At 40.7% G+C, this 17073-nt stretch overlaps 1 protein-coding gene across 2 annotated transcripts in view; it reads left to right on the top strand.

The window, feature by feature from the left end:
- Nucleotides 1-16795, top strand: part of HNF4G (hepatocyte nuclear factor 4 gamma) — a 64956-nt gene extending 48161 nt beyond the window's left edge. The window contains exons 5-11 of one of the 2 annotated variants that reach the window (XM_028736666.2): nt 529-684; nt 1470-1557; nt 2996-3148; nt 3826-4062; nt 4913-5032; nt 6060-6115; nt 15508-16795. In XM_028736666.2, the coding sequence (XP_028592499.2) occupies nt 529-684; nt 1470-1557; nt 2996-3148; nt 3826-4062; nt 4913-5032; nt 6060-6115; nt 15508-15714 (1017 nt within the window). In that variant the 3' untranslated portion in view covers nt 15715-16795. The remainder of the gene's footprint in view (nt 1-528; nt 685-1469; nt 1558-2995; nt 3149-3825; nt 4063-4912; nt 5033-6059; nt 6116-15507) is intronic. The other variant, XM_028736668.2, reaches the window with a different exon arrangement.
- The last annotated feature ends 278 nt before the right edge of the window (nt 16796-17073 follow it).

Here is a 17073-nt window from a genome sequence, read left to right as displayed (position 1 = left end):
CAAGAAACCATACAGAACAACTTCTAATTGTTTATATAATTCAAATCCTGCTTGTCTTTGATGCCACTTCTATCTCTTCATCTGAACCTCCGCCATTTTTTCATCCTTTCCTCTTAAGGTTTAGCAAAGATTGTTCCTCTTTTTCTTCACATGATATTCAGAAACCCCATTACTTTTGGCTCCCACCTTTGCTTTCTCCTCCTATAACTCCTTGACTTTGTAGTGTGGATGCAGAAGTGACTGTCACAAAATGGAAAGTCCAACAGTACAATCCTATGCATGTTGATCCCATAAAGCTCAAAGTTCAGACAATTGCATAGTGTAGGGACTGCATCCCACATCTCTCTCACCATGCATATGAACATGATATACTCATTATTTGGTGTATATATGGGCTAGTATATACTCACTATAAACCTATTTTCTGTTGGTATGGGGGGTTATAATGGGTGACTGTAGGCAGACAAAACTTTATTATAAAGACTGCTGGAATAATGCGAGTTCATAATTTCTCTCCACTATAACCAGCTCCCTGTTTCAAGCCCCTGTGCTGGTACTGACATCAGCGTTAAGAAAATTGCTGGCATTAGCGAAGTATGTGAATCTATGAGGCAGCAGCTCCTGGTGCTTGTAGAATGGGCAAAATACATTCCAGCTTTTTGCGAACTACGGCTGGATGATCAGGTATGGGATAATGAGCTGAGAAGCCACAATAATGGTTCCGTGTTGAAGGCTCTCTTTTCACAGAAGACACTTCTAGGATGTTAAGCCAGAACATCAAGGGAAGCTCAAGGGAAGTAGAGATCATGGGGGAGCTGGTTCTGGCATATATACAGTTAGATTCAAGAGAGTGGGTAGGCTTGGGTCCAGAGAAGATCATGCCACACAGTAGGAGCCAAGCAAACAAGCCCAGGTGCAAACAAATCCACAGTAAGCAACTGAGATCTAAGAAAAAAGAGGTGAAAGAATCAGGAAAAATCTACCTTTTATGAGACACAGTCAAGTTACTCTATAAGAAAAACGCCAAAAGGCCTCTTCCTACCTGCTTTCAACAGGGGTATTGGGAGGCAGTGGGCAATTCTTGTTCGGCCTTCACTAATCTGGTGCCTTCCACATGTTTTGGACTACAACTCCCATCAGCCTAACCAGCACAGGACTATTGTCCAAAACACCTAGAGAGCACCAAGTTAATTGCTCTAGGAACAGCAGAGAGAGCTGAGGGACTGAGTCTCAAGGCCTGATTTTCAGGACGTCATCAGGTATTGCACATATTCAGAAGCTGGAAACAAAGCCAAAACAGAGCAACTCCTTATCCAAATAGACAAACTTCCATTGTATTTCTAAAGTGGAAACCTCTTGTCTTCAAGAGGGAGGGAGGGTGTCTTCACACCTAGTGCAGGTGATTCATCTTATTCCCCTTGCTTTATTTTTGAAGTTACTATTGTTCTATGCACATTATTTTTCCCAAGGTTGCCCTGTTAAGAGCACATGCTGGAGAACACCTTTTGCTTGGAGCAGCAAAACGCTCTATGCTTTACAAAGACATTATTCTTTTAGGTAAGTTTATCTTTATTTTACTTTTTACAACACAGTCCTGTGCATATTTACTGTCTCACTGGGCATGATTCAACTAAGTAGGTGTGCTACCAGGAGCTGGCTCAAATTGACTCAAATGTGGTATAGAGAAATACCCACCCACCCCAGGTGGAGGAGATGGGAGATTATTCCATCAGGCTTGCTGAAATATGTTGATGGAATGACTGGAAGAGCTTGGATCCTTTGCACAGTGTTATTGGGGTTTACTCTTAGTAATTGTACATAGGATCACCATCACATCATGCTCTAACTAGGGATGAGTGAATCTGCCAGTTTTGGTTTCTCAAAGTTTCTCCTTTTCCCAGTTTTCAGTTCTCAACATTTCCACATCAGTAAGCAACTTTTTAAAAATAAAGTCATCAGCATTTTAGTGCACATGTACACATTTTGCATGCAATTTCCCACAGTCCAGTCATACCTTGGAGTCGAATGGAATCCATTCTGGAAGTCCGTTCGACTTCCAAAATGTTCAAAAACCAAATTGCGGCTTCTTTTTGGGTTCCAAAAGAACATTCGCAAACCAGAACAATCACTTCTGGGTTTGTGGCTTTCGGGAGCCAAAATGTTGGAGTTCCGGTGCATTCGGGATCCAAGGTATGACTGTATACACATTTTTGCAAAGCCGTTTTCTGTAGTATAATGCATATTTGTATACATTCTCACTAACATGTTCATTTTTTTTGGTACACGTTACTTGGCTGGAGAACCACATTTCACAATTTGGAGTAGCACAAATTGCAAGGGATGGCAGTGTTTCAGTTTCATGTTGATGCAGAAATTGTGAATTAAGGAGGTTTGCCTTGCCTTGTGAACTGAACTTCTCCCCATCCATAGCTCTGACCTCTCTAATTCATTATCCATAGCATTGCATCTGCTATTCAGGTTTGGAGAGAGGCTGATATGTTGATGACAAAAGCTTAAGGTGTGGCCGTGTTGGCTGTTGCAGAGCCTAGTGCTATATAGCAGCATTAGTCAATGGGGTGCCCTCCACATGTTGGACAACAGTTCTCACCATCCTTGACTATTAGCCATGCTGGCTGGCCCTGATAGGAGCTATGCAGTTAGCAACATATGGAGGGTACCATGTTAACTACCCTGGTATATAGGATTCATGGTAAGTATATTGGATTCAAAAAGGGAAGATTCGGCCACCCATCTGTCTTAAGATGAACCTTGAAGATTTTGCTCTCCTTCTTGGTGAATATATTATGATTATGATTATGATTATGATTTCTCTGCTGGCATATTATTTGTGGAAATAAATATTGCATGTGTGGAGAAACGTCTTTTGTGAACACATTCATCTGCATAAATGCACGATAGAAAATGGAAGCTGAATATGAATTTTAAGGCTACTTACATTGTCAAAAGAGTTCTGATTTTGTTTTTGCTTCTTTAGGTAATGATTTTGTAATCCATCGCAACAGTTCCGAAATTGAGATCAGCCGAGTAGCAAACAGGATACTGGATGAGATAATACGACCATTTCAGGAGATCCAAATTGATGATAATGAATATGCTTGCTTAAAAGCAATTGTCTTCTTTGATCCAGGTATACTTCAGAATCCAACACACCCACCCACACCCACCCCACACACAATGTGATAGAGATAGCATAGTCTTAGCTGAAAAGATTTTCCTATGCTAATGTTGACCTTGATGTGGTTCCTAATTTAACAAAATGTGTCTTTGTCAGCCTTCCCCAACCCAATGCTCTCCAGTCTTTGGATTATGACTCCTATCATCCAACAACAGTTAAAAACAGAAAAAGTTCAAAATGACAATCAGTAAACCTCTGTCAAAGGATATAGTCTTGATTGCCTACATAGGCCTGGCAGAATCGGATTTTTTAAAGCAGATGTTTAAAAGTTGGCACAGAAGGCACCATCATGATAGTAGAAAGATCTGCACAGGAACTAGTCTGTCCCTCCTTCCTTTTGAAATGCCCTGTTGTGAGTATAGAGGTGGATTTTTTTCTACAGGCTACCACTGGTTGTAACTTCTGCCCATCTGTCATGTGGCCAGTCAGTTACATTGGGAAGCTCCAAGTTGGTGGAGGGACACCTCTGTTCCACCCCAAATCCCCTCCAGCATAGTATTTGGGGAATTTGGATTGATCTGTGAGTCTTCTTTATCCCCAGGGCCTACGTGGATAGTAACACTACCAATGATTCCTTGCTTTGGTGCTTTCTTCCATACCCTTACGAAAGATTTCTTTGTTGTTTGAAGATGCAAAAGGACTGAGTAACCCAATGAAGATCAGGAACACGAGGTTTCAAGTTCAGATCAATTTGGAGGACTACATCAATGACCGTCAGTACGACTCCAGGGGACGCTTTGGAGAACTCTTACTACTTCTGCCCACCCTTCAGAGCATCACCTGGCAAATGATTGAGCAAATACAATTTGTGAAACTGTTTGGAATGGTTAAAATTGATAGTTTGCTTCAAGAAATGTTACTGGGAGGTAGGTGTGTCAGTAGCTTTTATTGGACTTCCTTGTGTTTAACTGTACAGTGGTACCTTGGTTCTCAAACTTAATCCGTTCTGGAAGTCTGTTCCAAAACCAAAGCGTTCGACAACCAAGGCGCAATTTCCCATAGAAAATAATGCAAAATTGATTAATCCATTCCAGACTTTAAAAAATAACCCCCAAAACACTCCGGGTTTGCAGTGTTTGGGTTCCAAGTTGTTTTGAGTACCAAGACATTTGAGAACCAAGGTACCACTGTACTCAGATGCACTTATATTGGTGCTGTGCCCCCCCCCCCCATGAGATACAATTTCCTGCTACTTTTGGGTCTAGAATTATTTTTGCAAAATTTAGGGCTAAGGAGGTTTGGCATTTATGTAATAACTTTATGTAAACAGATGTGGAGGACTTCAGGCCCTGGAACCAAATGCCCCCTTGTAGGCTTTTCTGTTTCTCCCTGTGGACTCTCTCCAGGCCACACACCTGGACTGACCTCTTCTGTGCCCTATGAGAATGTCCCTCATAGGACACTCAGTAGGAACTAGCAGTCAAGGGGTAGTGGTACATCTCATCTTCCTCTGTTTCCATCCTGGCTTTGTCAATAAGTGAATTAAGGTCTTGCAGCTCCTCTAAGTGAGGGAAATGTATTTTATTTTCTAGAATCAACCAGCATGACTCTCTTAATGTCAGGGTTGTGGGTTCAAGCCCTCTGTTGGGCAAAAGATCCCTGCATTGCAGTGGGTTGGTGTAGATGCCCCTAATGGTCCATTTCAACTCTACAGTTCTCTGATTCTCTGATTCTCTGTCCATTTGCACAGACAAACGCTTGGGTTTTCTCTTGCAGGTACGTCTAGTGATGCCACGAATCTCCACCAAGTTCATCCTCATCTAGCCCAAGATCCCCTCACTGGACAAACTCTGCTTATAAGTTCAGTGGCTGCTCCTGTACATGCAGAACCGATTTGTAAGTTTATTGTAAATATATCATTTGAGTGTAACTTCTGTGGGTTATTTTTAATTAACTGCTTAATTGGTTATCAGTGCTTCCCATCATTTTTTTTTTCAACCTTAATTGTTTTCTACTAACAACCTGAGTTTAAAATTTAATTTCTTATATTGAGCAAATTTTTAGTGACGGCTAGGCCATAGCATTGCCAAATCTTCATCCAGAAATACTTTTGGGGGGCGGGTCCAAAGAGTGGCTTTCAGAGGGCATGAAATGTTTTTTTTGAACAAGTCTTTAACACTATCTTTTTCATTGCTGTTATTTGAAGAGGTTCACAGTATTCATTTTGTAGTTTGCTCCTTCTTCCGTATCATTTCTCTCTCTGGGCTTTCTTTCCATGTTATCTCAGCCAACTGCAGATCCTTCAACAAATATGATGCTGCCACAATACCATGTAACCAATAAGATTAGATGTTTTAGGTTTTGGGTTTTTTTTGTTTTGTTTTTACAATCAAGCGGTATATAAATTTTATGAAGTAAATAAAAATTCATGAAATAAAAGAGTTGGCTACATCAGAGTTTCCTGAACTTGGGTCTCCAGCTGTTTTTGGACTACAGTTCCCATCACCTCTGAACCACTGGTCCTGCTAGCTAGGAATGATGGGAATTGTAGTCCAAAAATAGCTGGAGACCTAAGTTTGGGAAACACTGGGCTACAGGATGATGGCACTGAGAACCAATAAGCCAGTGTCCTCACTCTAAATGGGTATAGGGAGGTGGTGGTGCCTCAGTCCAAATTGACTGTGGGGCTGAAGCTACTACGCTGCATTAGGAGAGTCAGCATCCGCTGAATGGCCTTGACAACTGGAAAGCCCCTGCGGACGTATTTCCCACGTTCAGGCCCTCTCTGAAATAGTAGGGACTTCTTCACGGCAGGTGAAAAACGTTCATGAAAAGCACATTCCCTGCCTCTTGTTTCAACGCAGCCCTAAGTTAAGAGAAGCTTGATTTGATTACTGATAATTCCTTTTCAATTCTTCCCCAGCAACTCCCGAAACTCCTCTGCCTTCTCCTCCACAAGGCTCTGGTCAGGAATACAAGGTAGCTGCAAACCAAGTTACGGTTATTTCACAGCAATCTCTTCCAAAACAAAAGCCATTGTGATATTGATCAATGCTTCTTCTTTTTGTAATACAAGCACTGCATTAAGCCATTGTGACACTGGAAAACTCAGGACAAATAACTCAGATCTGCTGTTAAAGAGACAAGTACAGTTCCCTTTGGAGAAGTTTTTTATATATATAAGAAAACAACAAATAAATCACTTTTACTAACTTTTTTTTTTTAAAGCTTGAATTCAGATATAATTTGTGGGTGCAAGTAGGTGAACAGAGAAGGGGAAGCTGTTCCTGTTTGCAATGCATTTGAATCAGTATTGAAGAAATTTAATTTATTGTCCCCTTATACATGAAAAAGTCTTAAGTATCACTAGCGGAATGCAAAGCCTGATTTTAATAGAACTGCAAGCTGAAATTTAGAAATAATGAAACAGCAAAGCAAGTAGTTTTAACAGTTAATCAAAGCAGGTGTCTCATTTTCTTGAATATACAATGGAGGTTGAAAGCCAAAATACTTCCTGCAAGCATCTATGTGACGTATGTGTGAATTGTATAGTGAAATCCTGTACATGTTTACTCAAAAATAGGACCCATTGTGTTCAGTGGAGCTTACTCTCAGGCAAGTATGCATTGGATTCTAACCTATGTGGAAGCAAATCTCCTTAATTTCAATGGAATTTATTTTAAGTAAGTGAATACTGCTGTGGGATTTGTTTAAAAATGTTGATGGTTTATATTTTCATCTTCTATCTTTCTCTATTTTCCCAGCTGGCAAAAAAGAGAGGGGGACTACAAAAGTCTTTGATACCAAAAGCTTACAATATCATGTCATACACTGGATTTTTAATCAGTAAAAATAAGCATATCCAATTTAAAATGCCATGCAACTAAAAAAGTTTCACATACTGAATAGCACAATGTTATGTGTTGTGCTAAGTTTTTTAATGAGCAAAGTGAGTTTAGCTTTTATAAGAAAGTACTGGGTATATTTCAATTTTCCCTCAAATCTTTCTCTTTTGTTTTAGAAAAAAACAAACAAATGGGAAAACATCCTCCACGTGACTTTAAAATATCCATAGATTTTACAACTGTAGACCCATATCGGCATAGTATCAAAGCTGTTGCAGTTCAGTTCTTTGTCATGCTTTTCCGGTGACATCAAAACCATTGGACCAATGTCATGGTGCCTTTCTTACACCAAAGTTGTTCCTAATAGAGATTGGGTTGTGTCATAATGCCCACTCTGGGTAGCAGATCCCAGAACGCCCTGCAGTAAAGGCCATGGAAAAGTTAGATATAAGACCATAAGAAGAGCCTACTCTTTGAGGCAAGTGGCCCATCTAGTTTACCATATTGTTCTCATAGTGGCCAACTAGATACTTATGGGAAGCCTGAACGCAATAGCACTCCCTCTGGTGTGATTCTGAGCATGTGGCATTCAGAGGCATACTGCATTCAACAGTGGAGGCAGAACATAGCCATCTTGGATAGTAGCCATAGGCTCACCCTCCATTAATTTGTTTAATCCAGACACAGGTCTGGCACTGGTCCTGAGCTGAGACCTTTGCTCAGGAATGCCCAGAAAATGCTTCTCCCAAATACCACATCACTGGACCACTGGCATAGACAACAATCCAAGAGGGAACTAACAGCAAGAGAGGGAGTGAGTTAGCCTGAGCATGACAATCTGGGTTGAGTACCATAAAAGGGAACTCCAGACCTAGTTGGAATAGTAGGTGGATCACCTGGAGCTCTCCAAGGTCCTGTACCACTACTTTGCCTTGCCCTTTGGGCTTCCATTTCATGGTGGGATAGGACAAGATGGTGGTGATGGTGAAGGAGGCAGGTCCACTTTGTGGATACTTCCTATCTGGTCCAAGTGCCTATTGTTACCTGAGCACTGCAACAAGAAAGCAGAGGAGCAGAGTTTTTGGTGCTTAACACTGTACATAGCTCTCAGATGAATGACTAAATGATTTCCTAGACTGCCAAATGAAATGAAACTCTTTTCCTTTTTGAAACTCTTAATATTGTTATCTATTTTATACACTGCTTTTCCTTGTTAAATAATAAGTATATTGTAATTTATTGAGAATCTGATTTATTTTCTAGGTGTAAAATTATTTTTGTAAGCCTAATTGTACAAAATCAAAATGACTGGCTTTGTTCAAATGGTATATTGTGCTGAGCTGTTTGAACCATGATGTAATGTATGGATGTTGGCTTGAGTAGCCATGAAATGGCTGCTGCAAATGTTTTCAGATAGACTGTTTTTCATCAATGCTCAATAAACAGATATTGAAAACATATGAATGTTAAATGGGCCTTGAAGTAACTTTTTTTCTTTGCATAATGTAAACAGCAATGTTGGGTTGTTGGGTTGTTTTTACAAAAATTGGCTGTCATAACTATGAGCAGAAAAAGTTAAACTGTTATTGAAATCAGATGAGAACCACATCACAGCTCAAACTGCATCGGTTAGACTAGAGCTTTAATTAGGCTAAATTCCTTCTATTTCTTACTCAGTTCATTGAAATCCTTAGAATTTCTAAGAGGTAAGATTGCTCTTTGGGGATGGCAGCTATTGTATTGTAAGTTAATAGTTTCATTCCCCTCCCCCCCTTTTTTTTGGCTTTTTGGGGTTTCAGATCAGAAAATTATGTGTTATTTAATTCAGGGAAGAATGGATGAGATTAATTTTTCTCCGGTCAGATAATTGTATGTTTTTGATCTATGTGTCTTTTTTCAATTTTTAAAAGGAAAATAATTTACAGTCTCTGCATGTACATTCTAGTGGATCAGGTCAAAGACCTACCTAGTTCAGCAGCCTGTTTTCACAGTGGTGAACCAGATACTTAGCCATAGCCCTCAAGCAGAACATAAGGGCAACAGCACTTTCCCCAGGTGGTATTCAGAGGCATACTTCTTCCAACAGTGGTTGCAGAACATAGCTAGTGATGATGTTCTTGTCCATGAATCTGTCTAATCCTTTTTAAAACTCACCCAAGTTTCTGGCCATCACAACATCCCGTGGGTAGGAATCCCATAGTATGCAAACGTATTTTCTTTTGTTTCTCCTGACTCTTCCAACATTCAGTAGCATCGTGTACTCTCCGGCTCTAGAATTATAAGGAAGATTTCCATCTATCCATTTTCTTCACATCTTGCATAGTTGTTTATATCTCTATCATGTCCCTTATTTTTATATATAAACTTGAAAAGCTAAACATTTTGTAACTCAAACTACCGGTAGTTGCTCCAGCCTACAATTTTGGTTGTCCTTTACTGATCCTTTCCCAGCTCTACAATATCCTTTTTAAGGGAGGGAACCAAAACTGTACACAACATTTCAATTGTGATTGCACCATACATTTGTATAATGATGTTGTTATTAAATTGGCAGTTCTTCAATCCCTTTCATAATGATGGAATTTGCCATTTTCATTAACTGCTCCACACTGGATCAACATATTCATTGAACTGTTCACTGAGACGCTAAGATCTCATTCCTGGGACTGAGCTATACAGCTGTAACTAAAATGTTTTGAGTGTGTTGTAAATTGCAGTATACAAATGTGACACTAGATGGCGATGGTGAGCTATGTCAAATTCAATATATTTTTCAAAACGTTTTTTTAAAAAGCATTTTCACTGTGTTTTCCATATGCCTGTAGATTCAGCCATAATCATCCACAGTACAGACTCCATTAGTGTGGATGTGAAATTAGGATTTATTTATTGCTGAAATGTACACCCTTGCTTACATTGTATTGCATTTGCCATTTTACTGCCCATTCACCAAAGTTACGAAGATCTTTTGGAGCACCTCACAATCCATTTTTGTTTAACCCACACTGAACAATTTGACACCACCAGCAAATCTGGCTACCTTGCTGCTCACTTATATAGCTATGAGACATGCTATGATCTTTGTAATTCCAAAGAGTTAAGGAACCCATAATGGCCTCGCCTGAATAAATTTATTGAGGTAAAACAAGTAGGTGAATTTTGTTTGAGAAAGTGATAGAGTAGAGTCATGTTGTAGAGAAAGAATGGCACTCTTTCCCACTTCCTCTTGAAGCTCTTTGTACTTTTCAGATTACTTCTACCAGATCCAGCTTTAACCAGATCCCTTTGAAAAATAAAATCTCACTTTCTCTTTATGGGGAGCTGATCTGAGGGAGGGGAAAAGAGAAGTGACCAGATGGGGTGGCACCCATAATACACACTCAAAAATCCAAATGTATCTTAAAAGGTTGGTGACACCTGAAATAGGCAAATGCCAGGCCTAGCCACCATCTTGGTTGGATAGTGTTCTCGAAGCTACAAACATGAGCCTGACCAAACTGCGGGAGGTGGTGGAAGACAGGAGTGCCTGGCGTGCTCTGGTCCATGAGGTCACGAAGAGTCGGACACAACTAAACGACTAAACAACAACAGCCACCATCTGTCTACCCAGCAAGCAACATTTCCTTAGTGGACTACTTCTTCAAATGCCCTACTTCGTGTTAGTAATGGAAAAGGAATAAGGAAGAGTATATCCCCACCTCCTTTCCAAATGATTTGCTAAAGCAAATCATGCCTTAAAGATGAGGTAATAAGGCCACAGGAAAGTGATTTAAAAAGATAGAGCCCAGACTGTTTTAAGGCAAGAAAAATTGTTTTCCTCTTGGCCCTTCTTTACAGTGCTCATGATGAAGGCTAGAGGTAATATTTTCCACATTGATGGTATCTGTGGGTGGGCAAATGCATTTTTAAAAAACTTCTCAATTGTTGTGTGTTTCAGATAAACTGCCCATTTAATGTTCCTCTTGGCAAAAAGAATTATTAGATACCAATTATGGCTTGGATCTAAAGGTGGCCTTCCTCTAATGCAGAGGTGGGGAGCCTCAGGCCCAGGAAATGGATGCAGCCAACAAGGCCTGCGTATCTGGCCCTGCAGATTCTCCCCAGCTCATGGCTTCACAATGGACCACACTCCTACTTGGCCTGCTCATTCCCTCCTGAATGCTTTTGCATAAGTAGAATGTAGCTTACTGTTCTTCAAAGCTCTGGGATGGATGGAAGGAGTTATGTATAAAAAAAGGCACTGATACAAAAGCACAATCTTTATTAGAAAGATTATCTGTTAACATGGGGAAAGATCCTTTAAAGTTGATCTGACCTTGTATAGTTTAAATAGAATTATCTGTGGCTATCTACCATATTTCCCCGTGTATAAGACTAGGTTCCCCCCCTAAAAAATAATGTCCAAAATTTGGGGGCGTCTTATACACGAATAGATCTCTCCCCATTTTTCTTAAATCGGAGTCCCCCAAAATAGGGGGCATCTTATACATGGGGGTATCTTATAGATAGAAAAATACGGTAACTATCCATATTACACTCTACTTTAGTACCTGAATAAAGAAAAGAAAACAAGAAGGAATATAAAAAGTGGTAGCCATACAGCACTCTGGATAATTACTTTTTTTTTTTTAAATCACTCAGCTTTATAGCCAGTGGCCACAGTTTGAACTTCTAAGTTTTGGGAAGAAATCTACATATTCAAAGTACAGGCAGAAAGGAAGTAGCAGATTCAGGATCTTAGGGAATTCAAAAAGAACTTTGATGTAGAACAAGTACATAAATACAGCAGCTGAAAAATTACATTGGCAAAAAAAGTGACATAGATTAAAAAGTTTCTATACACCAGCCAAAATAAATTCAATACACATAGATTTCCATCAAAGCTGGAGTCAAGTATTTCTTTCTCCATTTCATATTTTCATATCTTCTTACAACTTCATATTTCATTTTTGCTACTGTCAAGTGCAAGGAAAGTGGAGATTCCTATGGCAGACAATAGCAGCAGCCATGTAGTTTGAACATTTGATGACCCAATTGTGAATTTGTGTCCAACTTGTCAATCTAAACAATTCTTCGGCTGCTTTTCCCCTGGGATCTAGTCAAAGCAGGTTGATGTGCTGAACAAAGTCTTGCTCCTAGGCTGTAGAACTGCTGGATCTTAACAGCGCTCATCCATGAGTAACTGTCAACATTAAAATATAAAGAATGTACTCAAAATGGGTGCAAACCTGCAGAATAACAGACCATTTAAATTATCTTTGTTCCTTGAAATAGTTTTGCTATCAGTGAAATCATTGTGCGGTATTTTGATACTCTCTTCTGCAACACACACAGGAACTTCTACTGAATGAAAAAATGCAGTTGTGAAAGGTATTCATGATGAACCCTACACACAACCTCCACTCTAAGTTAAAGACTGTTAAAAGTAGATTGACATCTGGACACATTCCACATTCATCTACAGTCGTACCTTGTTTTGCAACAAGGATCCGTTCCGGAGCCCCAGCCACTAGCTGAAAAAGACATAGGGCAAAATGCTGTATCTGTGCACACATGTGGAGCGGTTTGTGTTTCTGTGCATGCGCAAAGCGCGATTTAGCATTTCTGTGCATAAGCGAGTGGCAAACCCAGAAGTAACCTGTTCTGGTACTTCCAGGTTTGCCACGGACGTTTACCGGAATGGACACTAGATGAGGAGAACGTTCGCAGAGGTATTACTGTATTTTTTTATCTCAAAGAATGCAATCCTATCATGTCTACTCAGAAAAATACCCAATTGAGTTCAATGAGGCTGTTCCTGGTGTGTATAGGATTGCAGCACTGGTCGGAGTGAAATTCATATAAAAGTTAGCTTCCTTACAAGAAACAGTCTTATTTTAGATCCAACTCAATGTGAGAGATTTAAGCATGGACTGATGCTTCCATTGAAGTCAATCGGTTTTGAATGAGTTTAGGTCTGTCTGGATTATAACCTGAGTATGTTTAACACATAAGGTTAAATATTTAAGAGTTAGGGGTTCACAGATCTTGGAGGAATTCAAACTCATTAACATCTATCTGAACATTACCTAGTTGCAGTTTATGAAAATACAGTATACAGTGGAACCTCGGGTTGTGAACGTGATCTGTGCGGGAGGCACGTTCACAACCCACATTGCTGCATCTGCGCACGCAAGTGATGCGATTCGGCTCTTCTGCGCATGCTCAAAGTGCGATTTAGTGGTTTTGTGCATGCACGAGCGCTGAAACCCAGAAGTAAGCTGCAGCGTTTTCAACCCGACATATGACTGTTTACGCATAAAACTTGCTCTTTTTATGACAGAGTTGCTGCAACTGTTTTCATAATTATTTGGAAGCAATTCTCATTGAATGGAGTGGGACCTGCTTCTCAGTGCATACAGATAGGTCTTGCAAACTTCATCAGTGTCATCAAATGGCCACTGAATAATCTAAAATTTTCTAGGAATGCACATGTCAGTTTTAATCAAATGCATTATTTTCAGAATAATAATAAAAAAGGAAATGGCTCTTCGACATTTATTCGGAGCAAAACCACCAACTTCTTTTGACTTTGATCAAAACTGAGAAAAGGAAGGCGATGAGGGCTGAAAATTGAATGAAGTGACATAGCATTGCTCAAGCGTTGCTGTTGAAGTAGCAGAAAGGCAACAAGCACTTTCTACTAATATGACAGAACAGCTCCACCCATTTTGAGCACCAGGGCAAGTTGTAGGGAACTTAATAAGGAAGTGAAATAATCAGAAATCAGGCTTGGAGGACAAAAGAAAGCAGTATCACTACTGAGACAACATGTTTATGTTCTATGAAATAACATCCACTGTGAAATTTACAAGTTTGGGTCATTTTGCCTGGGCAACTGAAATCAACAGGACTCAGCAGTTCCTCTTCCTCATAGAAATAAACACAGCATCCTTTTCCATCCTTTCGCATCCTCACCAATAATGAAAAATAGCCACAAGGGGTGCTTATCAATTAAGTCATATGCCACAATTACCAAATACAAGAAAAAGCAAACCACACATTCGTTCACTGTGAATATGGCTCATGCAGGAATGAATTCCAGACTTCAGTGGTGCCATAAATGAAGTATGATGGTTTAACCAAGTTTTGATTACACTGCCAGATTCCTTTCTCAACACACATCTGAAGAACATTATGTATTGTAGAAAAGGGCTCGTGGACACTCTTATCGCTGCTGTTCAGGTCAGGATTCCTTAGGAGTCATTCTCTGTGCAATAGCAAATGTTATGGTCACCACTAACAGATGAATCAGGGCTGGTGTCAGACTCCATAGAGCCTTTGGCATGGTGATAACCGTGACCCCTCCCAACCCCAACCCCCAAATCAGGGAAGGGTCCAGCCCTGTTTGGAGTGTGTGCATGCTTTCTCTGCCACCCCTGGAAACACTTCAGCAATGTGTGAGTGGCAGAACTGGAGCAATCCTTAGTTCCTATCCATGTTGGCTGCCAACGATCTTAAGCTACTCCAAATGCAATGCCCGGACCAAAAGATAAATGAAATTACTATTGGCAATTTAAAATGGCAGTGATTGGCTCACAGCTGAATGGGTGCTGAGACTGGCTCACGGCTGAAAAGAATTTGCAGGGCTATCCAGGAATGCAATTAAGTTGAATGCAATTAAGTTGAGCTGCTAACAAGCCCTCCCCAAGCCCACAGGGTGCTTGATCTAATGTGGTCAACATCTGGCACCAGGCATGATAGGAAAGCTTTTGCCAGATCTAGCAGGTCAGTTACAACATGGCGTACCCTTGCGACAGAAAGGACAGCTGAGAAAGCAATCAGTGTAGGTAATTTGGGTGGTTTTCAATTCAGTTTTACTCAGAGTAGACCCATTGAAATAGATGAATGAAACTTAGACATGCTCATTTATCTCAGGGGGTCTCCTCTGGCTAAAACCTAGTTAGAAGTCACTCTCTTTTAATCAACAAATTGTCCACTTCTAATGCAATGGACATGGAAAGAAAGATGGTTTGTGGAGGTTTGGCACACATATGGGAGCCAGCAGAAAATGCACTGGGCTAGCTCTGCTCCTTCAAAGATGTCAGGGGCTGGGCAGAGGAGGAGTGGTGGTGGAGACCCTCTCCTCATCCTGACCCTTCCAGGGAGGAGGAAGAGGAAGACAGTATAGATGTGCAACAGGTGTTTGAGGGAGGTCACAGCTCAGAGGCAGATGAGGGGGGAAAGTTGGGCAATCATGGGAGCGGGCAGAGCCAGAGCAGCAGCTGGCTAACATATTGTCACTAGAAAGTATTCCAGACCCTCCATCTCCCAGAACCCAGCAAGCCTTAAAAGTAGGAGAGCAAAGAGCTCAAAGACAGAGGGCACATAGCAGCACCCGTAGAAGTGATGAATGAGGAAGTGGGAGAGACGGGGAGCGGAGATTTACTTGGGACAATGCCATTATTCAAGAGGCTGGGTTCTATAGCCTCTCTCTGTAAAGTTTGAAATAAAAAAGGACTGTAAGAAACTTTTCCTTGTCTTTAGAATTTCCTGGGCAACCAACTAGGAGCTGCTGACAGCCCCCTGACAAAAGATGATACATGTGATAGCAACATCCCTCAGCTGATGTGTGATTGGTTCAGTCTTAAAGGAAGCAACTTGAAGGTATATAAGGCAGCCTTATCCAACCTGGCGCCTTCCAGAAGTTGGTCTACAACAACTTTAATCATCTCTGACAATTGGCAACAATGACTAGGAGCTGCAATCCAAAAAACCTAATGAGCACCAAGTTGGAGAAAATGGATGTAAGTTCTCTCTATGGGGGCAAGAGCTTTGATTGACCAGTGTTCCCACCCCTGCGGAGGAAATTCTATGTGCATCAATTGTCTCCTTTCAGCATGAAGTGATCATGCGTCAGCTGAGAGACATCAGTATACAAGCCATTGAAGGACTGTGCTTTCCTGTTTTCTTCTTCACCATCTTTCCCTGTATGGTGCTCCACAACACACAAAGCAGTTCAATGTGTCTGCTCCCAGTTGTTTAAAGATACCACGCACAGCTATTTAGAAATAGTAGTAATTATTCTTGTCCTTGTCTGGCACCAAGAAGGAAGCTTAATTCAAAAACCCAAGATAAAGAAAATTTTGCATTGTAGATAAACATTTTTGCTCTTGCAGTCAAATGACAGCATATTTGTGAGATTACATTTCAAAGGCACAGTTGCACTGGTTCCATGCAGCAGGGTTATCTTTGATGCTTGTCAGACTTCTCAGGAGAATAGGCCCATCATTAAAGAAATGCATTATATTCATTATTCCTTCTTCCCCCCACTATCACCTCTCCTCTTCTTTATTCACTTTGTTCCTTCTGCTGTACCGTGTGGGTCTTTATTTTCAAAACAAGCCACTTGCGTGCTACCTTTTCAAATACCTTTGGAAAATTTAAATATATAATGCACTTAACGCTCCCTTTATCTTTCGTGCCAGAAATATCTTCAAAAAGTCCAGTGCATTTGTAAAGCAAGAACAGCTCTTCTGGAATTCTTACTGGACGTTGTTAACTAATACCCTTGTCACAACTTTCTTTCTTTTACTTCCACCACAAATTAATCAACCACACCTCTTGTAATCTGAATTATCTTCGTTTCCTGCTTCATCTCTGAAGAGACGTGAAGAGGAGATCATAGTCATGTCTGTATTGCAATAGGCTTCTATTCCAATTTGAAGAATATTAAACCTAACGGTGACAGCCCAAGTCCCCTTCCTCTCCTTTCTTCTGCACCCCTCTGCACCCCTCACAGTCTGCTTGGGGAGTGTCCTATAACCAGGAGTGCCAACTTGAATAAATTATAGGGGGTAGGTAAGTCCTGCCCCATATAATCAATCACATGACGTGGTGCAAACACACCAGTTGAATGGCAATGGCCATCAACTCAAATATTTTATTGTGGGGTCAAAGGGACCTCAGCCCCTAGGAGTGTTGGACTATGGCCTGGGAGACCAGGGTTTGAATCCCCACTCAGTCATGAAGCTCTCCAGGTGACATTGGGCCAGTCATCATCTTTTGGCCTAACCTACCTCACAGGGTTGTTGTGAGGATGAAATGGGGAGG

This window comes from Podarcis muralis, chromosome 8 (assembly GCF_964188315.1).
Source record: "Podarcis muralis chromosome 8, rPodMur119.hap1.1, whole genome shotgun sequence".
Classification (NCBI taxonomy): domain Eukaryota; kingdom Metazoa; phylum Chordata; class Lepidosauria; order Squamata; family Lacertidae; genus Podarcis; species Podarcis muralis.
Note: the sequence above shows the minus strand (reverse complement) of the source record. Positions and strands in the feature narration are given on the sequence as shown.